This window comes from Salmo trutta, chromosome 12 (genome assembly GCF_901001165.1).
Source record: "Salmo trutta chromosome 12, fSalTru1.1, whole genome shotgun sequence".
Classification (NCBI taxonomy): domain Eukaryota; kingdom Metazoa; phylum Chordata; class Actinopteri; order Salmoniformes; family Salmonidae; genus Salmo; species Salmo trutta.
In genome coordinates, this window is record NC_042968.1 from 82,561,276 (window position 1) to 82,585,717 (window position 24,442).

A 24,442-nucleotide genomic window follows, 5' to 3' on the forward strand; every position below is an offset into this window, starting at 1 on the left:
CTGAGAGCAGATCTTAGAGCATAATGCATTCTGAGAGGAGTTCTTAGAGCATATCTCATTCTAAGAGCAGTTCTTAGAGTATAATGCATTCTGAGAGCAGTTCTTAGAGCATAATGCATTCTGAGAGCAGTTCTTAGAGCATATTGCATTCTGAGAGCAGTTCCTAGAGTATTTGTCATTATGAGAGCAGTTCTTAGAGCATACCACATTCTGTGAGGAATTCTTAGAGCATACTGCATTCTGAGAGCCGTTCTTAGAGCATATCTCATTCTGAGAGCAGTTCTGAGAGCATACCTCATTCTGAGAGGAATTCTTAGAGCATAATGCATTATGAGTTCAGTTCTTAGAGCATATCGCATTCTGAGAGCAGTTCTTAGAGCATATCTCATTCTGAGAGCAGTTCTTAGAGCATATTGCATTCTGAGAGCAGTTCTGAGAGCATTCCGCATTCTAAGAGCAGTTCTTAGAGCATAATGCATTCTGAGAGCAGTTCTTAGAGCATATCTCATTCTGAGAGAACTTCTGAGAGCATACCTCATTGTGAGAGGAATTCTTACAGCATATCTCATTCTGAGAGCAGTTCTTAGAGCATACCGCATTCTGAGAGCAGTTCTTACAGCATATCTCATTCTGAGAGCAGTTCTTAGAGCATACCTCATTCTGAGAGCAGCTCTTAGACCATATCTCAATATGAGAGGAATTATTAGAGCATACTGCATTCTGAGAGCAGTTCTGAGAGCATATCACATTCTGAGAGCAGTTCTAAGAGCTCAACACATTCTGAGAGCAGTTCTTGGAGCATACCGCATTCTGAGAGCAGTTCTGAGAGGATATTGCATTCTGAGAGCAGTTCATCCCTTTTCTGGTATTAGGTTCAGTTATGTCTTGTGTTCTTTGAAGCATATCATCTAAATAGCTTTTTTGTTCCATTCAGTTGTGAATGCTTGAAGCATACTGCTTCAAGCATTCATAAAAACTGAAACTAGCTACTCGATTGAAGACAATGTAAAATGTATCCTGTTTGACAGTGATTCTGACTTCGTCTAGAGATATGAGAGGCTGAGCTCTGGTGACCTCATCTGGCTATACGAGAGAGATTATGGCTGAGCTCTTGGTGACATGACATGTCTGTCTTTCTGTGTCTCTGGGAGAATCTCAGTTGCATACTCCTCACGTTCTCTCTCCTCACCTCCTCAAAACCCATTGGGAGAGAAGGACAGAGGGGAGGGACCTCATCCAATGGCTATGAGAAGGAGAGAGGACGCGAGGAGTATGCAACTGAGATTCTCCTTCTGTCTTTCTGGGTCTCTGTGTACCCCCCTCTCTCTCCACATCTCCCTCTCTATTCCCCTCTCCCTCTCTCTCTCACGCTCTCATTTCAATTCAAATGGGCTTTATTGGCATGGGAAATGTGTTTACATTGCCAAAGCAAGTGAAATAAACAATAAACAAAACAACAATGACAAAAAACAACAAAGAGACTTAAACAAAAGAAAGACAAAAACAATCAGACATTAACAGTAAACATTATACACAAAAAGTTTTTCTCTCTCTCTCTGTCTCTTTCTCTGTCTCTCTTTCTCTCTCTCTGTCTCTTGTCTTAAACCCATTTCAAGCGTGTCCCATTTAATTTCAAAATGTCTAATATCACCTCTGTTTCTCTCTCTGTGTTTAGCTAATGCCCCAAAGTTGAAGCGGTTGAGGAACCTGATGGTGGATGAGGGGAGCAGGCTCACTGTCAAGTGTGAGGCTACAGGAAACCCCAGCCCTACCTACAAATGGTTCAAAGATGGCAGTGAGCTCAAGAAAAGCAGAGAGGTCAAAATAAAGTCCAGCCAGTGAGTCCATCTACAATCCCTTGAAGCTCCTAATAGATTTAGCATGTGGTAGTATTAGCAAAACAGACAAATGTCAAAAGTCACCGTGTGGCAGTAATTTCTCCTTCAGTAGTTTTCTCCTAATGCTTTTAGCAGCTGACCCAAAGGATGAAAAGCATTTTCGAAAGTGAAACATCAACACAGAGACACATTATTTATGAGAGTATGCCAGGGATTTGTGAGCAAATTCCTTCATTAGTGAAATAACAGAAAGTATACTTTGCAGCGTAGAAGTGTTTAGCGACTAGGTGGCCTTTTAAATTAAAGTTGGTTACTGGGTTGATGAATGGGACGGGCCCTAGATTCCTCAGTGTTCCATATTGCAAATATTTACCTTCCTGTAAATTCTTACCTGCTGAAATTACAAACTGCATCAAAATCGACTCTGACTAACTGGCTTCTATCCCGCTCTAATCTGGTTTGTATGGCGACTCCCTGTTTTTGTTGCTAGGCTACAGTAGGTTCTTCTACCCCTGTTGTGTTGTCGTCCTCTGTCCCCAGACACTTGTGTTTCCATGTCATTTTGGTTCCCCTGAGTCAACTGTTTGTGTCTGCCACAGGAAGAACTCCAGGGTCCAGATCAGCAGAGCCAAGCTGGAGGATTCTGGGAATTACACGTGTGTGGCAGAGAACCTTCTGGGGAACTCCAACTCCACGAGCACTGTTCATGTCCAAAGCAGTGAGTACTGAGCCATGGTCTAACTGTCTGTAAGAGAAGAGGGAATACTGGCATGAGGCAGAGTGTATGGCTGGAGCATGTATGAGCAAAGAGATGGAGTGTTGGATATTGTCAAGATCACAGCCCGCCCGCTCATTAGGCAGGATTAGGTGGCCGCCAATGGCGACAGATTGACGAGGATGGCATTTTCTGTGCTAAACTGACCAAGACGCACCTGCAACAACACATAAAACCTCACATAATTCTGCCCAAAAACAATGACAATTTCTCTCAACCAGTGGCATATGGGTTTTTTAGGTGAGCTCTGTAATCTCTGTAATCTCTTCTCCTCGTTCTTCCCAACAGCGGTGTAACTATCTTCTCTGTCTTGTGGCAGAATGAGTGATTTGCTGCACAGAGGAAGTGTGTGTGTGTTTGTGTGTGTGTGTGTCTGGGTGTCTCGCTCTGGAGGGGAGGCAAGGCAGGCGGCGAGACAGGGCGTATCAGGGTGGTATGTCCACAGGCTGGGGGAGGGGCTCACCCAGACGATATCAATAAAGAAATGGCGGCAAATATGGTGAAGAGAGGTAAACCGACAGTATTTTGCTGTGTTTAGCCAACATTTAGGCAGGAAGCTTGATATGAACAGAGTTGGCAAAAAAAACTTAAATACATGAATGAATGAATGAATGAATGAATGAATGTCTTGTATTGAATGTGTGTGATAAGATATAGCCCTTCTGTAGTGTTCTGTTTTCCTTGGTCATCTTTTCCTGGGTTGTCTTTTCCTGTCATAATTGAATGATTTATTTATATATTTTTTGCAGGTACAATATGCGTTGTTGTTGATGTGAACAGAGGGAATATGATTGATTTGAGAAGGTGCCTGGGTTGCTATTCATCCTAAGGTCATGAGAGAAATGGCTACTCTGGTGAAAGGCTGCAGTGGTGTATGCCTGCCTGCTGCAGTGGTGTTGCTATAGCAGTATGTAGCCGCAGTATTATCTGTGTATGTGTGCCTGCTAGGGAGAGAGAGAAAGAGTCAAGGAGGCAGCAAAAGCAAGAGAGAGAGAGTGACTGAGAGAAAGCAAGGTAGATGGAGGAAGGGAGTGAGTGAGGGAAAGGAGGAGCGAGAGAGAGAGAGTATAAAGGGAGAGGCAGAGTAATGGGAGGAGGAGGAGACTGTTTCACACCCATTTTAGAACGCAGTCAGAGTTTGCAGGCTTTGTCCAGAGGCAGTCAGTAACACAGGGTTTCTCTCACCATTACCACTAGTAGCATTATGTCACATCTCTTCCTGAACCTACACCCTCACCGTGTCACCTCACTCCAGACACACACACACATTCATACAAGCTTTTTCAGATAATTGCCTACAGTAATTGGGATTGTTAGTAATGTTGGCTGTCACTCCGGTTTTGCTCTCCCATAAAGGTTGAACAAGGGTGATCACAGAGAGGGAGATGAAGTGTGTTGGTGTGTGTGTGTGTGTGTGTGTGTGTGTGTGTGTGTGTGTGTGTGTGTGTGTGTGTGTGTGCGAGTGTGTGACCATGAGCTCTAGGGCCTATGGGTAATGAAGACAAACAGCTCCTATCCCCAGCACTATCATTTCTCTCCCCAGAGGGAACCAATAGTGGTGCCTCTGGATACTGATTGCTCTGTCGGAGGCAGGCCCTGAGAAGCCAGCCCCAACACATGCTGTCCTCCCTCCCTCCCTCCCTCCACCACCCAGCCCCAGACTGCTCCCCTGTGCGAGCCTATGGCTCCTCTCCCTGTCTAGGGTCAGCCGCTGGGGAGGGCCTTGAGCATGGGGGTCTGTCTCTGTATGTGCATGTGGTCCGAGGTCAAAAACAGGGAGAGGGCAGGCTGGACGTAGCCTGTGATCTGGTGGACGGGCCATTTCACAGTGAAGCAGACCCACTAAATATATTTTCACTTTGGTGCTGTTTTACAGGGCAGTGATCACTCTGTTACAGTGGATGAAAGGTTGTGACCACAACCAGATGAATAATTAGCTGTGAGCTGTGCTGCTGGGAACTTATCTGATGCGGAGTATCACTTAGACTGTCTGAGCCTAACCAACATGAACCACAGTCCTATGTTGATATCTGAGGTAACTGGAGCTCACTAAACACCATTATAAACTGGGTGGTTCAAGCCCTGACTGCTGATTGGCTGACCGCTAACCACTTGAGCAATCTGGAATCTGGATTCATGATTTAACAAGACATGAGAGATGGGAAATGGAGTTAGTGAGATTTACAGATGAGCAGTATTGTAAACCCCTGTAGTTATTGTATATTTCTTTACATAGGCCCTAGACCTAGACAATAAATGACCTGTATTCATACTAAATTAATAAATAAAAGGCCTTTTCATACTAAATGAATAAATCAATGGCCTTTATTCATACTAAATGAATTTATTAATTTCCTGTATTCATACTAAATGAATAAATAAATGGCCTTTATTCATACTCATTTTTACAAGCTATTTGATTTTACCAATGTAACCATGCAACACCAAACTAGTGCCGTTCACCCGATAGGAAGATCCGAGAAGTGCAGAACATGTTTCACAAATCTGGTGTTGGAAAAAACAACTGTTGTGTTCTCTGTAAAAACTGCACGGACAGTGAACTTGCTCTTCTGATGCATGTTTAAAATGAGGGGAAAGTATGTTGTATGGTGGCACTGTGCCAACCGTGCAGTATGCCGATGATATCCAATTGCTGCTCTTCTGTGGAGATTTTTACCAACGTCACTGTTTTCACCAGGAAAAACAAACACACATTGTAAATGGACAAAGTGGCAATTATTGTTCTACTGCACACAGACGGCAGAGTGGGTGGCTGGGTTTATTGATTTACTTGGTCCATCACTATTTTGGTCTAGCGCAGTAGTAGTGCGTGGGTAAATTCACTGGGGAAACCGAGCCCAAAAACAAAAAAAGCCATATTACAACCTATGTGTTGTGATAATTGCGTTGTTTGCTCTATAACCTGTTAGTTCATATGCCTTGCAACCGTGATATATAGGCCTAAAACTGGAGAGCAACCTCTCTCCGGTGAAGTCCACAAAGCATATTGCGGGCTCCCGACTGGTGCAGCAGTCTAAGGCACTTCATCTCATGGCTAGAGGTGTCACTACAGACACCCTGGTTCAAATCCAGGCTGTATCACAACCAGCCGTGATTGGGAATCCCATGGGGCGGCGCACAATTAGCCCAGCGTCCTCCGGGTTTGGCCGTTCTAGGCCATCATTGTAAGTTTGTGGGCACCGTTTGTCACTGTTATAGGGCAATGAATGTATTGTTTAAGTGTTGTGTTGTCTTATGTAGTGGCTTTGCTGGCATCTATCTAAAAAACATTTTGAGAGTTTGCCTAAACCAAGATTGGACTCACTGGACACTCCTTACCGCCAATGCCATCCTCCTCGCTTTCATGTTGACGAAACGGTCTATGACTCTGTCATACAGTACATACTTTTTTTGTCCTAGGCTACCTGGCTAAAATGCTTGCTCGCTAGCCTAGCTTCCTTCATGGGCAACGTTAACTAGTTAACATTAGCTTTCTAAATCTAGCTACTTATTGAACTTCCATCCCTTCAAGTCCACGGGCACAATGTATGGTTGGATCAGAATCGTCATTATAATGTTTGACCAGTATGGAGAATTAAGTAAAACCACAAGCCCAAATCTCCATCCATGGCTCATTTAGGAAAGGGTCAATTTTAGCTAGCTATCCACCGGAGGACAACAACACAATGAGATGCATGAATTCAAGTTGTTTCTGTCAATGATGTATTTATCTCAATGTGATATGATAGGAGTGAAGCCAAACCCAAACTGGCTTCTCTTGATAGTTTTTTGGGGTGTGCCAGGACCAGTCACAGTTGAGCTCAGTCAGTTTAGCTCAATGCTGATTGGCTATTATTTTATAGTTTTTTTATCAAGGGAGGCCAAATGCTTGCTGGCTTCCCTGGCCTTCTAAGCGATGGCTTGCCTAGACCCCTAATGTACACGTTTATGTTTCACCTTGACCCCTACAGTACAAGCTTGTGTTTTACCTAGAACCCTAATGTACAAGTTTATGTTTTACCTTGACCCCTACAGTACACTGTTATGTTTCACCTAGACCCCTACAGTACAGGTTAATGTTTTACCTAGACCCCTACAGTACAGGTTAATGTTTTACGTAGACCCCTACAGTACAAGTTAATGTTTTACCTAGACCCCTACAGTACAGGTTAATGTTTTACCTAGACCCCTACAGTACAAGTTAATGTTTTACCTAGACCCCTACAGTACAAGTTAATGTTTTACCTAGACCCCTACAGTACAAGTTAATGTTTTACCTAGACCCCTACAGTACGCGGTTATGTTTTACCTAGACCCCTACAGTACACGGTTATGTTTTACCTAGACCCCTACAGTACACAGTTATGTTTTACCTAGAACACTACAGTACATGTTTATATGTTTTACTTAGAACCTACCAGGTTTACGTGTTTTATTTAGAACCCACTAGGTTTATGTGTTTTACTTAGAACCCACCAGATTTATGTATTTTACTTAGAACCAACCAGGTGTATGTGTTTTACCTAGAACCCACCAGGTTTGTGTGTTTTACCTAGAACCCACCAGGTGTACAGTATGTGTTTTACCTAGAACCCACCAGGTTTGTGTGTTTTACCTAGAAACCACCAGGTTTTTGTGTTTTACTTAGAACCCACCAGATGTATGTGTTTTACATAAAACCCACCAGGTGTATGTCTTTTACCTAGAACCCACCAGGTTTGTGTGTTTTACCTAGAACCCACCAGGTGTACAGTATGTGTTTTACCTAGAACCCACCAGGTTTGTTTGTTTTACCTAGAAACCACCAGGTTTATGTGTTTTACTTAGAACCCACCAGGTGTATGTGTTTTACCTAGAAACCACCAGGTTTATGTGTTTTACTTAGAACCCACCAGGTGTATGTGTTTTACCTAGAAACCACCAGGTCTGTGTGTTTTACCTAGAACCCACCAGGTGTATGTGTTTTACCTAGAACCCACCAGGTTTGTGTGTTTTACCTAGAACCCACCAGGTTTATGTGTTTTACCTAGAACCCATCAGGTTTATGTGTTTTACCTAGAAACCACCAGGTCTGTGTGTTTTACCTAGAACCCACCAGGTTTATGTGTTTTACCTAGAAACCACCAGGTTTGTGTGTTTTACCTAAAACCCTACAGTACAGGTTTATATGAGTACTGGTACAGTACTGTGGTGGTTACTGCTGCAGGTTGCAGTGATCCACATGGCAGGGGAAGGAGAGAGAGAGAGAGGCCCCCCTGTGTGTCTCCTGCAGGCTGCTGTGTTGTGATAAGCGTTTTGCAAGGCACCCGTGCGTCCGCAGGCTGAGGGTCGCATCCCTAGGGGGCGCTCTTCACAGCCCCACAGAGAGAATGAGAGAGTGTGTGAGTTTCCAGGAATGTGTTGATGGAAAACACAGCTGGGCTGCTGATTGGTCCAACCTCATCAGTCATGCTGGGGCCCACCAGCAGCAGCTTGCACACACACACTCCATGTAAATGTTGAAGCCAAACACACCTGTCCCTCTCATACAAAACTATTTTTTTCTCCATGACTTCTCTATCAACATCTAGTGAGTAATATTCTTACATGTATACAGCTGTGCTCTTACAAAAAAACAGGTTTCCATATCATTTTTTCCCCTTCACTCTGTCTCGCTGTTATATTTTATCACTCTCTTTCTTTTCCTGCAATAAAGGTCCTGATATCTCTTTGTAATATAAGGAAACAGTTTGTTTAAACTACATAAAGTCCTGACATCTCTTTGCAATATAAGGAAACATAGTTTGTTTAAACTACATAAAGTCCTGACATCTCTTTGTAATGTAAGGAAACATAGTGTGTTTAAAACCTCTTAATAAGGATCTGCCCCTTTTTTGTCATTTTTGCCAAAAATGACATACCCAAATCTAACTGCCTGTAGCTCAGGCCCTGAAGCAAGGATATGCATATTCTTGGTACCATTTGAAAGGAAAAACTTTGACGTTTGTGGAAATGTGAAGTGAATGTAGGAGAATATAACACAATAGATCTGGTAAAAGAAAATACAAATAAAAAACCAACTGCTCTTTTGTAAAAAAAAAAAAAATCCATCTTTGAAATGCAAGAGAAAGGCCATAATGTATTACTCCAGCCCAGGTGCAATTTAGATTTTGGCCACTAGATGGCAGCTGTGTATGTGCAAAGATTTAACTGATCCAATGACCCATTGTATTTCTGTTCAAAATTTGGTATCAAGACTGCCCAAATGTGCCTCATTTGTTTATTAATAACTTTTCATGTTAAAAATAGTGCACTCTCCTTAAACTACATAAAGTCCTGACATCTCTTTGTAATATAAGGAAACATAGTTTTTTTAAACTACATAAATCCCCCTTTCTTTCTCTTGGTTGTAAAAAACAGACACCTCAGTCAACGTGACAACACAAATTACAAGATTAACTGGGCTCAAATGACACACAAAATCTTTCTGGGATGTTAGCTGCAGCCATGACTGAATGTGAAGTACCTGTAAGTCAATCGATAGGCATTGATTGGTGTGGGCGAGCGGCAGTGGCCATGTCAGAGTAGAGCAGGCCCTCACTCAGGGAGATTCATGCCTAGCTCTCTGTATTTACAGTCCACTGGAGAACACCCTGACAGGGACCCTCAGTCACCACAAATACACGCACTTCACTTCAACACAACCTAACAGAAAGACAAGCACCAGGCTGCTTTGTTGTTTTAGCCACTGGTTTGGTGGTTTTAGGGTGTGTGTGTGCGCGTGTGCATATGTGCACTGACAACTGGCAGGTGTCTTCACTGACATTTTCAACATGTCCCTGACTGAGTCTGTAATACCAACATGTTTCAAGCAGACCATCATAGTCCCTGTGCCCAAGAACACTAAGGCAACCTGCCTAAATGACTACAGACCCGTAGCACTCACGTCCGTAGCCAGGAAGTGTTTTGAAAGGTTGGTAATGGCTCGCATCAACACCATTATCCCAGAAACCCTAGACCCTCTCAAATTTGCATACCGTCCAAAGGGATCCACAGATGATGCAACCTCTATTGCACTCCACACTGCCCTTTCCCACCTGGACAAAAGGAACACTTATGTGAGAATGCTATTCATTGACTATTGCTCAGCATTCAACACCATAGTACCCTCAAAGCTCATCACTAAGCTAAGGATCCTGGGACTAAACACCTCCCTCTGCAACTGGATCCTGGACTTCCTGATGGGCCGCCCCCAGGTGGTGAGGGTAGGTAACAACACATCTGCCACGCTGATCCTCAACACTGGAGCTCCACAGGGGTGCGTGCTCAGTCCCCTCCTGTAGTCCCTGTTCACCCACGACTGCATGGCCAGGCATGACTCCAACACCGTCATTAAGTTTGCAGACAACACAACAGTGGTAGGCCGGATCACCGACAACGATGAGACGGCCTATAGGGAGGGGGTCAGAGACCTGGCCGGGTGGTGCCAGAATAACAACCTATCCCTCAACGTAACCAAGACTAAGGAGATGATTGTGGACTTCAGGAAAAGGAGAACCGAGCTCGGCCCCATTCTCATCGACAGGGCTGTAGTGGAGCAGGTTGAGAGCTTCAAGTTCCTTGGTGTCCACATCAACAACAAACTAGAATGGTCCAAACACACCAAGATAGTCGTGAAGAGGGCACGACAAAGCCTATTCCCCCTCAAGAAACTAAAAAGATTTGGCATGGGTCCTCAGATCCTCAAAAGGTTCTACAGCTGCAACATCGAGAGCATCCTGACTGGTTGCATCACTGCCTGGTACGGCAATTTCTCGGCCTCTGACCGCAAGGCACTACAGAGTGTAATGTCTACACCAGGCGGCGTCAGAGGAAGGCCCTAAAAATTGTCAAAGACCCCAGCCACCCCAGTCATAGACTGTTTTCTCTACTACCGCATGGCAAGCGGTACCGGAGTGCCAAGTCTAGGACAAAAACCTAACACCTTTTTTGCGCTATTGGTTAGAGCCTGTAAGTAAGCATTTCACTGTAAGGTCTACACCTGTTGTATTCGGCGCACGTGACAAATACATTTTGATTTGATTTGATTCCCACTGAGTTGGTCATTCAGAGGCCTGTGCACCCTCTGACATCTTGCTTCTCTGTGATCAGGCCCAGTGTGTCTGAACAGAGGTTTGTTGCACTATGGTTCATGAAGGTGTCTCTGGTCAGATGAGGAACCCATATATTTACCATTCCACTGCTTAACGCACAGGAGTGTTGCCTTTTGTAGTTTGCCTGCCACAGCTGTCCTCCTACCCCCACCCCTGTTTCCCTATCCCTTTGCCTCCTGTTAATGGTGGTCTCGCCCCAGTCTGCTGGTGCGGGGTGGGGGATTCCTTCCTGGGTCCGGTTTTCTATATCAGCAGAGAGAGGGAAGTCCTGAGGGGAGCTACTCTGCGTTACGCTGTTGGTCAGTAGACGCACAGGGGGTTGAGCTGCTTAGGACTAGAGCTGAAGTTGGGAAAAGAGCTGAAGTTGGGACTAGAGCTGAAGTTGGGACTAGAGCTGAAGTTGGGACTAGAGCTGAAGTTGGGACTAGAGCTGAAGTTGGAACTAGAGCTGAAGTTAGGACTAGAGCTGAAGTTAGGACTTGTGCTGAAGTTAGGACTAGAGTTGGGTCTGGCGCCCAGGTTAGGAGGATTGGTGCTGGGGCTGGAGCCCGGGTTAGGAGGACTGGTGCTGGAGCCTGGGTTAGGAGGACTGGTGCTGGGACTGGAGCCCGGGTTAGGAGGACTGGTGCTGGAGCTTGGGTTAGGAGGGCTGGTGCTGGGACTGGAGCCCGGGTTAGGAGGACTGGCGCTGGAGCCTGGGTTAGGAGGTCTGGTGCTGGGACTGGAGCCCGGGTTAGGAGGACTGGTGCTGGGGCTGGAGCCTGGGTTAGGAGGACTGGTGCTGGGACTGGAGCCCGGGTTAGGAGGACTGGTGCTGGAGCTTGGGTTAGGAGGGCTGGTGCTGGGACTGGAGCCCGGGTTAGGAGGACTGGTGCTGGAGCTTGGGTTAGGAGGGCTGGTGCTGGACCTTGAGTTAGGAGGACTAGTGTTGGTGCTGCTGGAGTTGGGGATCTGGTTGGGGCTGGAATTGGGACTGGGTTGACGTAGGAGCTGGAGATATTGCGGTGCTCCTGGGCTGGGTCAAGTTATTTTGGCCTGTCTGTGCTCAGTGACCCCTCCACTGTTAGTTTGTCCTCTGGCAGTGGACTGAGCCACCACCATCTGCCACCAGCAGCAGTGCTCTGATGCCCAATTTCACAGCCGCCAGAGTGTGTGGGCGGTGCGCGTGTTTGGGAGGGAAGGGGGGGCTGAGGAATGGGCGAGGTGTGATCCAGAGCCGATACGCTTTCTTCCGCGGGACACACACACGGACATGCTGGGAGAAGGAGAGGCAAGCACTAAGGGGAGACTTTCTCATGGGAGACTCCAGGGGATCTAACACAGAGCTAGAGCTCCCGTAGAGACATTGTGAATCTGGTGCAACGTCTACACCACCACTGTTACCAGCTGAGAGGGAAGGAAGTTAATTGGACGCAGTGGATAGACCTGGATGGACCTGGATGTCTGTGTGCATCCATTCCCTGTGCTGAGGTCTGAGGAGGGGACCGAGGGCGGCACCAGACCGGGTTGCCTTGCGTTGCGTGGCCCTCCCCGGCGGGGCTGGAGATGGGGCTTTGGGGCCGTGAGGGGCCTCCTCTTGCTCCTCCCCACCCTCCTCCTGCTCATCCTGGGCCTGGGTGCCTGTCTCCTGCTGCTGCGCCGGGCGCTAGCTCAGGGCTCCACATCCACAGGCTCTAAGTCCCCCGGTCACCTGGATCTGAGGGGGGGAGAGGAAGAGGAGAGTTATCCACTGACATACACTACAGCTACACCAAACAGAGCAGGAACCGCCAACGGGGCCACCAGGGCCTTTGAAAGTAGGGCACTCCAGGGAACATCCCTCTCCGCTGCAGGCTCTCTGCTCCAGCCAACACCTGGCCTGATTGTACCCACTCTGCTGCCCACCCAACCTGCACTGCTGCCGGCCAGCGCCAGCACACCACCCCTCCTCCTCCTCCTCAGTAAGTTCGCTTTGCTTGTTTACATGAGCGGCTGTTGTGCAATCGCATGCTGTGGCGCTCATTGATTTCCCCCCAATGCTGAGATGAATTTGGCAGGCAAGACTAAGCATATCATCGATGTGATTGATGAAGGTTAATATATAATAGAAGACATGATGAAGGGAGATTAGGATAAAGTTCAGAGCAAGCTCCATTTTGTACTTTTCACATGCTATCTTTCTCTCTCTCCTGTTTGAGGGTCCTTGAAATATGGTCACTGTCCTCTTGAAACAGGCTTTCAGTGCATTATCATAGTGACATTTTGTTTATGTGTTTCTCAAATTCTTGGGAGAGATCATGTTCTCTTCTGGCCCTTGGCCTAAACAGTGATTCCTGTTGGTGGTGAAGAAGCTGCAGTCACATGCTCCTTTTGAACTCTTTGCAACTGTGAAATGTACGAAGACACACAGGATCTATACTGCGTGTGTGTGTGTCTCAGTGTGTGTGTTTGTGTGTGTAGAAGGTACTATGCTTGTTTGTGTTCACAGTGTTTGTGTAAGGGATGTTAGATGTATCAGTTCTGCTGTTTGTTGCAGAGCCTGGTCATTTTGAGCTTTGTAGCTCATCATGTATTTCAACACTGTTATAACTGCTGCCTTGAGTCAAATAATATATAGTTCATCTCCTGTCCCTCACCCTTCCCCATTATATACACACACACATACCATATACCCCAGTATGGTACAGGGACGGTATGAAGGTAATACTATATACCCCAGTATGGTACAGGAACGGTATGAAGATAATACCATATACCCCAGTATGGTACAGGAACAGTATGAAGGTAATACCATATACCCCAGTATGGTACAGGAACAGTATGAAGATAATACTATATACCCCAGTATGGTACAGGAACAGTATGAAGGTAAAACCATATACCCCAGTATGGTACAGGAACGGTATGAAGGTAATACTATATACCCCAGTATGGTACAGGAACAGTATGAAGGTAATACTATATACCCCAGTATGGTACAGGAACAGTATGAAGGTAATACTATATACCCCAGTATGGTACAGGAACAGTATGAAGGTAATACTATATACCCCAGTATGGTACAGGAACAGTATGAAGGTAATACTATATACCCCAGTATGGTACAGGAACAGTATGAAGGTAATACTATATACCCCAGTATGGTACAGGAACAGTATGAAGATAATACCATATACCCCAGTATGGTACAGGAACAGTATGAAGGTAATACTATATACCCCAGTATGGTACAGGAACAGTATGAAGGTAATACTATATACCCCAGTATGGTACAGGAACAGTATGAAGGTAATACTATATACCCCAGTATGGTACAGGAACAGTATGAAGGTAATACTATATACCCCAGTATGGTACAGGAACAGTATGAAGGTAATACTATATACCCCAGTATGGTACAGGAACAGTATGAAGGTAATACTATATACCCCAGTATGGTACAGGAACGGTATGAAGGTAATACTATATACCCCAGTATGGTACAGGAACAGTATGAAGGTAATACTATATACCCCAGTATGGTACAGGAACAGTATGAAGGTAATACTATATACCCCAGTATGGTACAGGAACAGTATGAAGATAATGCCATATACCCCAGTATGGTACAGGAACAGTATGAAGATAATGCCATATACCCCAGTATGGTACAGGAACGGTATGAAGGTAATACCATATACCCCAGTATGGTACAGGAACGGTATGAAGATAATACTATATACCCCAGTATGGTACAGGAACAGTATGAAGATAATACCATATACCCCAGTATGGTACAGGAACAGTATGAAGGTAATACTATATACCCCAGTATGGTACAGGAACAGTATGAAGGTAATACTATATACCCCTAGTATGGTACAGGAACGGTATGAAGGTATGGACATCTGGATAACACTCAATCCTAGAGCACACACACACACACACACACACACACACACACACACACACACACACACACACACACACACTCATACACTTAGACACTCACACATCAAGCTTCTGACTTGAAGCACCCGACTGGCAGCCAGTCATATCATCATTGAAATGTGAACCTGGGTGCCCTGTGGCGTTAGAAAACTATTTCTACACAAATTATTTAGTGAACTACTATTTTTGTTGTCAGCAGCTATCATATGTTCCCATGCACAGTGAGGATGTATCTTCCTTTAATAAATGATCCATGCACAGTGAGGACGTATCTTCCTTTAGTAAATGTTCCCATGCACAGTGAGGATGTATCATCCTTTAATAAATGTACCCATGCACAGTGAGGAATAATCTTCCTTTAATAAATGACCCATGCACAGTGAGGACGTATCTTCCTTTAGTAAATGTTCCCATGCACAGTGAGGACGTATCTTCCGTTAATAAATGTTCCCATGCACAGTGAGGACGTATCTTCCTTTAGTAAATGTTCCCATGCACAGTGAGGATGTATCTTCCTTTAATAAATGTTCCCATGCACAGTGAGGACGTATCTTCCTTTAGTAAATGTTCCCATGCACAGTGAGGATGTATCTTCCTTTAATAAATGACCCATGCACAGTGAGGACGTATCTTCCTTTAGTAAATGTTCCCATGCACAGTGAGGATGTATCTTCCTTTAATAAATGTACCCATGCACAGTGAGGACGTATCTTCCTTTAATAAATGACCCATGCACAGTGAGGACGTATCTTCCTTTAATAAATGTTCCCATGCACAGTGAGGACGTATCTTCCGTTAATAAATGTTCCCATGCACAGTGAGGACGTATCTTCCTTTAGTAAATGTTCCCATGCACAGTGAGGATGTATCTTCCTTTAATAAATGTTCCCATGCACAGTGAGGACGTATCTTCCTTTAGTAAATGTTCCCATGCACAGTGAGGATGTATCTTCCTTTAATAAATGTTCCCATGCACAGTGAGGATGTGTCTTCCTTTAATAAATGTACCCATGCACAGTCAGGATGTATCTTCCTTTAATAAATGTACCCATGCACAGTCAGGATGTATCTTCCTTTAATAAATGTTCCCATGCACAGTGAGGACGTATCTTCCTTTAATAAATGTACCCATGCACAGTGAGGACGTATCTTCCTTTAATAAATGTACCCATGCACAGTGAGGACGTATCTTCCTTTAATAAATGTACGCATGCACAGTGAGGACGTATCTTCCTTTAATAAATGACCCATGCACAGTGAGGACGTATCTTCCTTTAATAAATGTTCCCATGCACAGTGAGGACGTATCTTCCTTTAATAAATGTTCCCATGCACAGTGAGGACGTATCTTCCTTTAATAAATGACCCATGCACAGTGAGGACGTATCTTCCTTTAATAAATGTACCCATGCACAGTGAGGACGTATCTTCCTATAATAAATGTTCCCATGCACAGTGAGGACGTATCTTCCTTTAATAAATGTACCATTGCACAGTGAGGTCTGAAATGGAGAGACTGTTAGAATCCCTCTGAGGAAAAAAACAGGGATGTTACACATAATGGAAAACACACAGATGCAGCAAGAATGCATGCGGTATAAATTGACCTCTAGAAAAGCGATAAGATATCCCAGTCCCAGCTGTAACAAGAGACATCTCAGAAATTCCCAGCCAAGACTGAGGAGGGGGCTGAGGGGGAGGGGGTCCATGAAGAGCTTTCTACTCCAATGCTGGTATAGAGAGTTTAGCGTTGAACTAGGTCAGGGGTTTTTGGAGATGCCACCCTCTTTGTCAGTTGATGCCTGGGGCTTGCACTTTTGGACCTTTTCTCTGCCCAACCAGGTTCTTTCCCATGGTCTGGACTTGGTTTCATCTAGTTAAGATATTCAGTACCATCAGAAAGTATTGACACCACTTGACTTTTTCCAAATGTTGTTGTGTTACAGCCTGAATTTAAAATGGATGCAATTGAGATTATTTTGTCACTAATCTACAAACAATACCTCATAATGTAAAAGTGAAATTATATATATATATTTTTGTATTTAACAAAATAATAAAAAATGTAAAGCTGACATGTCTTCTAGTCAATTCAACCCCATTGTAATGGCAAGCTTAAATAAGTTAAGGAGTAAAAATGTGCTTAACAAGTCACATAATAAGTTGCATGTACTCACTCTGTGTGCAATAATAGTGTTTAACATGATTTATTAATCACTAACGCCTATCTGTATCCCACACATACAATTATCTGTAAGGTCCCTCAGTCGAGCAGTGAATTTCAAACACAGATTCAACCACAAAGACCAGGTAGGTTTTCCAAAGCCTCAGAAAGAAGGGCACCTATTGGTAAATGGGTAAAAATAAGGGAAGCAGACATTGAATATTCCTTTGAGCATGGTGAAGTTATTAATTCATTACACTTTTGATGTTGTATCAATACACCCAGTCACTACAAAGATACAGGCGTCCTTCCTAACTCAGTTGCCGGAGAGGAAGGAAACCACTCAGGAATTTCACCATGAGGCCAATGGTGATTTTAGAACAGTTACAGAGTAATGGCTGTGATAGTTACTCCACAATACTAGCCTAATTGACAGAGTGAAAAGGAGGAAGCCTGAACAGAATAAAAAATATTCCAAAACACGCATCCTGTTTGTAACAAGGCACTAATTTAATACTATAACAAATGTGGCAAAGCAATATTTTTGTCCCGAATACAAAATGTTATGTTTGGTACAAATCCAATGCAACACATTACTGAGTACCACTCTCCACATTTTCAAGCATAGTGGAGGCCGCATCATGTTATGGGTATGCTTGTAATCGTTAAGGGCTGGGGAGTTTTTCAGGATAAAAAAGAAACGGAATGTAGCTAAGCACAGGAAAAACCCTAGAGGAAAGCTGGTTCAGTTTACTTTCCACTAGATACTGGGAGAAGAATTCACCTTTCAGCAGGACATTACCCTAAAAGACATGGCCAATCTATACTGGAGTTGCTTATCAAGACGGCAGTGAATGTTCATGAGTAGCCTAATTATAGTTTTGACTTAAATCTGCTTGAAAATATATGAAAAGACTTGAAAATGGTTGTCTAGCAGTGATCAACAACCAATTTGACAAAGCTTGAAGAATTTTGAAAAGAATAATGGACAAATATTGCACTCTCCAGGTGGGGAAAGCTCTTAGAGACTTACCCAGAAAGACTCACAGCTGTAATCGCTGCCAAGGGTGATTCTAACATGGATTGACTCAAGGATGTGAATACTTACTTATTTGAGATATTTCTGTATTTCATTTTCAATACATTTGCAAAAATGTATGAAAACATATTTTCACTTTGTCATTAGGGGGTTAGGGTTAGGTGTGTAGGTCTGTGAGATTTTATTTTTGTTTAGTCCGTTTTGAATTCAGGCTGTAACACAACAAAATGTGGAATAACTCAAGGCTATGAATACTTTCTGAAGACACTGTAGGCTATGATGACTAATGGTGACTTACTGTATATACTGTAATATGACCTGGGTCCCACCTAAACTAGACATCTCAAATTTTTCCTAGTTTGTAAGGTTTTTGGTTGCTGTGTTCACAGTTGGAAATGATATTTGTCCCTAGCTGCATATTCCATCTTTAATACAGTGAGAGAAAAAAGTTTTTGATCCCCTGTTGATTTTGTACGTTTGCCCACTGACAAATAAATGATCAGTCTATAATTTTAATGGTAGGTCTATTTCAACAGTGAGAGACAGAATAACAACAAAAAAATCCAGAAAAACGCATGTCAAAAATTTTATAAATTGATTTAGATTTTAATGAGGGAAATAAGTATTTGACCCCCTCTCAGTCAGAAAGATTTCTGGCTCTCAAGTGTCTTTTATATAGGTAACGAGCTGAGATTAGGAGCACACTCTTAAAGGGAGTGCTCCTAATCTCAGCTTGTTACCTGTATAAAAGACACCTGTCCACAGATAACCAAGACCAAAGAGCTCTCCAAGGATGTCAGGGACAAGATTGTAGACCTACACAAGGCTGGAATGGGCTACAAGACCATCGCCAAGCAGCTTGGTGAGAAGGTGTTGGTGCGATTATTCGCAAATGGAAGAAACACAAAAGAACTGTAAATTCCCCTCGGCCTGGGGCTCCATGCAAGATCTCACCTCGTGGAGTTGCAATGATCATGAGAACGGAGAAGAATCAGCCCAGAACGACATGGGAGGATCTTGTCAATGATCTCAAGGCAGCTGGGACCATAGTCACCAAGAAAACAATTGGTAACACACTACTCCGTGAAGGACTGAAATCCTGCAGCGCCCGCAAGGTCCCCGTCTGAAGTTTGCCGATGAACATCTGAATGATTCAGAGGACAACTGGGTGAAAGTGTTGTGGTCAGATGAGACCAAAATGGAGCTCTTTGGCATCAACTCAACTCGCCGTGTTTGGAGGAGAAGGAAGGCTGCCTATGACCCCAAGAACACCATCCCCATGTCAAACATGGAGGTGGAAACATTATGCTTTGGGGGTGTTTTTCTGCTAGGGGACAGGACAACTTCACCGCATCAAAAGGACAATGGACAGGGCCATGTACCGTCAAATCTTGGGTGAGAACCTCCTTCTCTCAGCCAGGGAATTGAAAATGGGTCGTGGATGGGTATTCCAGCATGACAATGACCCAAAACACACAGCCAAGGCAACAAAGGAGTGGCTCAAGAAGTAGCACATTAAGGTCCTGGAGTGGCCTATCCAGTCTCCAGATCTTAATCCCATAGAAAATCTGTGGAGGGAGCTGAAGGTTCGAGTTGCCAAACGTCAGCCTTGAAACCTTAATGACTTGGAGAAGATCTGCAAAGGGGAGTGGGACAAAATCCCTCCTGAGATGTGTGCAAACCAGGTGGCCAACTACAAGAAACAAGGGTTTTGCCACCAAGTACTAAGTCATGTTTTGCAGAGGTGTCAAATACTTATTTCCCTCATTAAAATGCAAATCATTTTATAACATTTTTGACATGCATTTTCTGGATTTTTTTATTGTTATTCTGTCTCTCGCTGTTCAAATAAACCTAGCATTAAAATTATAGACTGATCATTTCTTTGTCAGTGGGCAAACGTACAAAATCAGCAAGTGATCAAATATTTTTTTCCCTCACTGTAGCTCTTTTTCCCGAAACATAACTGGATTACTTGGTGGTTTTCATGGACAAAGAGGAGTAATGACCAGAGACTTATGGAATCTGCTGCTGAGAATATTTAATTACAGATATTGCCTGCATCTTAATAGAGATTGTTGTTTTCAGCAGTATTTCCAGATGTGAATAATTTGTCATTTCTGGATTGATACATTTCTGCTTCCTCCACTGACTCTATGTGTCTGTGAACAGACTACGTAATCATAACTGGACATCTGACCAAATTACACAAGATTGTTTGAGGGGCAGGTTAACCAGGATTAGTGTGGCCCTAGTGATGAGGATGCTGTACTATACTGTACTGTACTATATACTGTAATCACTCCATTGTTGAGGGTTGTGACTTAGGTGCAGAACAGGGCTAGTGTCCAGAATACATACTGTCTGAGCATATGCACAGAATAAGTGCCTCAAGAAGAAAGAAAAATGCACAACAGGGACTTCGCCTTTCATTTTTACGACTTTCTTATAACCCTTTAGAGACCGCCGAAAGACAGACATATTTATGAAGGTTTCCAGATGGCCCCTCTTGCACCCCCAGTCATTCTTTTTAGTTCTCTGGCCATGAAGGAATAATCTAACACAGTGGCGAGGCCTCTTGGCCAAACCCCTGGGCTAGAGATAACACTGTGGAAATCCAGTCAGCCCTCGGGCTAAAGGACAGCCCTCGGGCTAAAGGACAGCCTTCGGGCTAAAGGACAGCCCTCGGGCTAAAGAACAGCCTTCGGGCTAAAGGACAGCCTTCGGGCTAAAGGACAGCCCTCGGGCTAAAGAACAGCCTTCGGGCTAAAGGACAGCCTTCGGGCTAAAGGACAGCCTTCGGGCTAAAGGACAACCCTCGGGCTAAAGGACAGCCTTCGGGCTAAAGGACAGCCCTCAGGCTAAAGGACAGCCTTCGGGCTAAAGAACAGCCCTCGGGCTAAAGAACAGCCTTCGGGCTAAAGGACAGCCTTCGGGCTAAAGAACAGCCCTCGGGCTAAAGGACAGCCTTCGGGCTAAAGGACAGCCTTTGGGCTAAAGGACAGCCCTCGGGCTAAAGGACAGCCCTCAGGCTAAAGGACAGCCTTCGGGCTAAAGAACAGCCCTCGGGCTAAAGGACAGCCCTCGGGCTACATTACAGCCTTCGGGTTAAAGGACCTAACCCTAAGGGAATGAGAGCAGGTAATCAAACCCAGTCTTAAATCTCTGTGACCGGGGAACTGACCTACCCTTGGGGTTAAAGGATCGGTGAACCCGTCTCAGTCATGAGGCTTTTAATGTAAAGGGTCAGCCTGGTAGACCAGGATATTCCTCAGTCTCTGATGGTGAACTAACCTAGTCAGGAAGTTGACTTACTCAGCCTCACGGCTACCAAACATAAGAAACCAGGTTCATGAGAATGGAGTTGCTCCCTGGTTGGTAAACTGCCACTGGCTCTAAGGCCTGTGGAAAACCAAGCCATGGTTCTGTCGTTGGACAGGAGATACTGACCCAACGATATGGGCATGCTGTACGGGGAGGGAAAGCAATGGTTCTGTCGTTGGACAGGAGATACTGACCCAACGATATGGGCATGCTGTACGGGGAGGGAAAGCCATGGTTCTGTCGTTGGACAGGAGATACTGACCCAACGATATGGGCATGCTGTACGGAGAGGGAAAGCCATGGTTCTGTCGTTGGACAGGAGATACTGACCCAACGATATGGGCATGCTGTACGGGGAGGGAAAGCCATGGTTCTGTCGTTGGACAGGAGATACTGACCCAACGATATGGGCATGCTGTACGGAGAGGGAAAGCCATGGTTCTGTCGTTGGACAGGAGATACTGACCCAACGATATGGGCATGCTGTACGGAGAGGGAAAGCAATGGTTCTGTCGTTGGACAGGAGATACTGACCCAACGATATGGGCATGCTGTACGGAGAGGGAAAGCCATGGTTCTGTCGTTGGACAGGAGATACTGACCCAACGATATGGGCATGCTGTACGGAGAGGGAAAGCCATGGTTCTGTCGTTGGACAGGAGATACTGACCCAACGATATGGGCATGCTGTACGGAGAGGGAAAGCTCCCTATTTCTATCTTCTAGACGCTGTGATCAAGATGAAGCGTCTCGTTTGTCACCCATTTTTAGCAGTCCCATTCCTTGCCTGCCTCTTGAGGATAAATGCAGATATAGGCCCTGTCAGTGTCTTCGCTGTAAAGAGAGAGAGGGTGAGAGATAGAGAGAGAAAGAGATCTTAAAATCAAAACTTATTTAGTGTAATGAGACATGCATTTTTTTCATTTTCTTTATTGTGTTTTGTAGGAAAATAGTGTGGTCCACTTTCTCCCTGCCTTGATGATCAGTTGGTATTGAAAAGAATGCTACTTTATTTAGATGCATGAAAAGCAGTTGGTTTTCTCTATGCACTGAGCAGTCTTAGCTCAACATTCCCTCTCAATCGGCTGTGCATATAGTGTATATTGGAAATATTACCTGGATTAAACTGAAGCAATACTTTATTTCCATGCTATGCCAAAGGAGCACCCTTGCTTCATTGATTATCAAAGACACTTAAATCACCTACACTCCAATAACGCAACAACTAATACAAATCTAATTGGTAGTGAGGGTAGTCTACAGAGGGGTTAGTAATGGAGAAGAAAGCATTGGATGACAGGATGACATTACTCAATCATCTACAACATATTTGGTGTTCTACACTAATTCTACACTAGTTCTACACTGTCTTTATGTATTCCACAAACACAGACTGGTGCTGAATGTACATACCGTCTGATTCACCATAGTCTCTTCTCTGAATGGCACAACTTTTGTAACTAAATTATCCGTATAACAGTTTTCTCATAAATCACAATTATGCATTTGGACATTTTGGATCCCCTCACACAAGAGTTAAGTCAACAAGACAATAAGAGAGGATCAAATACTTTGGCATAACGGATGAGAGAGCGTGTGGTAGCATGATTTACAACTAAGCTTTCTTTAAAAGACACAAGCGCTCTTGCTCCAAATAAGTTTAATGCGCAGTGGTTAACCTATGTCATTAGTTCTCCTCACAGATGAACAAGTAGTAGAGCCTGGGTACTGTAAACTTTCTCCCTCCTGGCAAGGCCGAAGCACCTCCGCTCCTCTCAGAGAGACAGATAACACTACACACTACACAGCTGGACTTGGGCCAGTGTCCCTCTATGTATTGTGCAAGCTGCAAGAAGAGAACACTATTATTAGTAAAGTGTATGGTGCTTTTGTTCTGGGATGTTTTCTTCCATTCTTCCGATCCCCTGCCAGGTAATGTAATGGACAGTGAGTGAGATAACTGGGGATTTGAGGGGCCAGGGGGATCTTCCAACAAGTACATTTTGTCCGTCACGCAATATATTTTTGTCTGATTTGTAGCTTTTTCTAACTGCAGTGATGTATCGTCAATTCTAGCTCAAGCTTTGTGCCCTTTCAGAGAAAAAGTATTCCTATTGAGTTTGTGGATTTTTGCCCATTGATTGACAACAGTTTCTGCAATATTTGTATTTTGCTGTCACGTCCTGACCAGTAAAGAGGTTATTTGTTATTGTAGTTTGGTCAGGACGTGGCAGGGGGTGTTTGTTTAATGTGTTTCGGGGTTTGTTGGGCAATGTTCTATGGTGGTCTATTTCTATGTCTGTGTCTAGTTTATCTATTTCTATGATTAGTTTATTGGTTTGACCTTCAATTGGAGGCAGCTGTTTCTCGTTGCCTCTAATTGAAGGTCCTATTTAGTAGGGGTATTTTTTAAAGCGTTTTTGTGGGTAGTTGTTCCGTATGTGTAGCTGTGTGCCTCACAGGACTGTTTCTCGTCGTTGTTTTTATTTTGTGTGTTTATTTTGGTGTGTTTATTTTGGTTTTCTTCACAATAAAGAAGATGAGTATACACATTCCCGCTGGGCCTTGGTCCCATCTTTACGACAAATGTGACCTTTGCTTTAGAATAGGTTCCATGCAGTGGCGTAGCGTAGTTTAGCAGAAAACGTTGCTGTTTTAGAGCTCAGGGATTCTTGAAAGACGGGGCAATCTCAACTTTTTTCCCACAAATATGTGTCTTAATATTAACACAATTTGAAATATATATTTTGATAGATCAAAGTATCAGTTATCATAGCATGTAAAGGAACAACCTATCAAAATGCAACTAACTGGATTTATGTCGACTCTGTCAGACACCATAAAAGGCATTTCATTTTTACTATTATTGTCCAACAAATGTTTCATGGCCTGGATTGTTTAATTCAAACATTAGATTATTAAAATATGTAACACAAATCTCCAAACTTCTTTCTGTTTTGTTTTATAGCTCTAACATGCTCCAGGGCCAGTTTTTCTACATTTAGAACAGAAATCAACATTTATTATCCCTTAGGTCTAGCATAGAAAATACTTTAATAATCGTCAACTACGTCAGTGATGGAGTTAATATTTTAGGGGAAAAATTCAGCAAAAATATTTTGAATCACAATAATTGTTTAATAATAATAATAATAATTTCAGGCATATATAATTTTCATTTTTCTTCTTCATTCAAGCGGTATACACAGTACTGTAGCAATTTAGTTTTTCCTCATTTGCTTTATGACTCTAAAACCTAAT

At 43.9% G+C, this 24,442-nt stretch overlaps 1 protein-coding gene across 1 annotated transcript in view; it reads left to right on the forward strand.

The window, feature by feature from the left end:
* Positions 1-24,442, forward strand: part of nrg2a (neuregulin 2a) — a 145,483-nt gene that overhangs the window by 75,550 nt on the left and 45,491 nt on the right. Inside the window, exons 2-3 of the mRNA XM_029770014.1 lie at positions 1,676-1,838; positions 2,438-2,556. Of these exons, the coding sequence (XP_029625874.1) occupies positions 1,676-1,838; positions 2,438-2,556 (282 nt within the window). The remainder of the gene's footprint in view (positions 1-1,675; positions 1,839-2,437; positions 2,557-24,442) is intronic.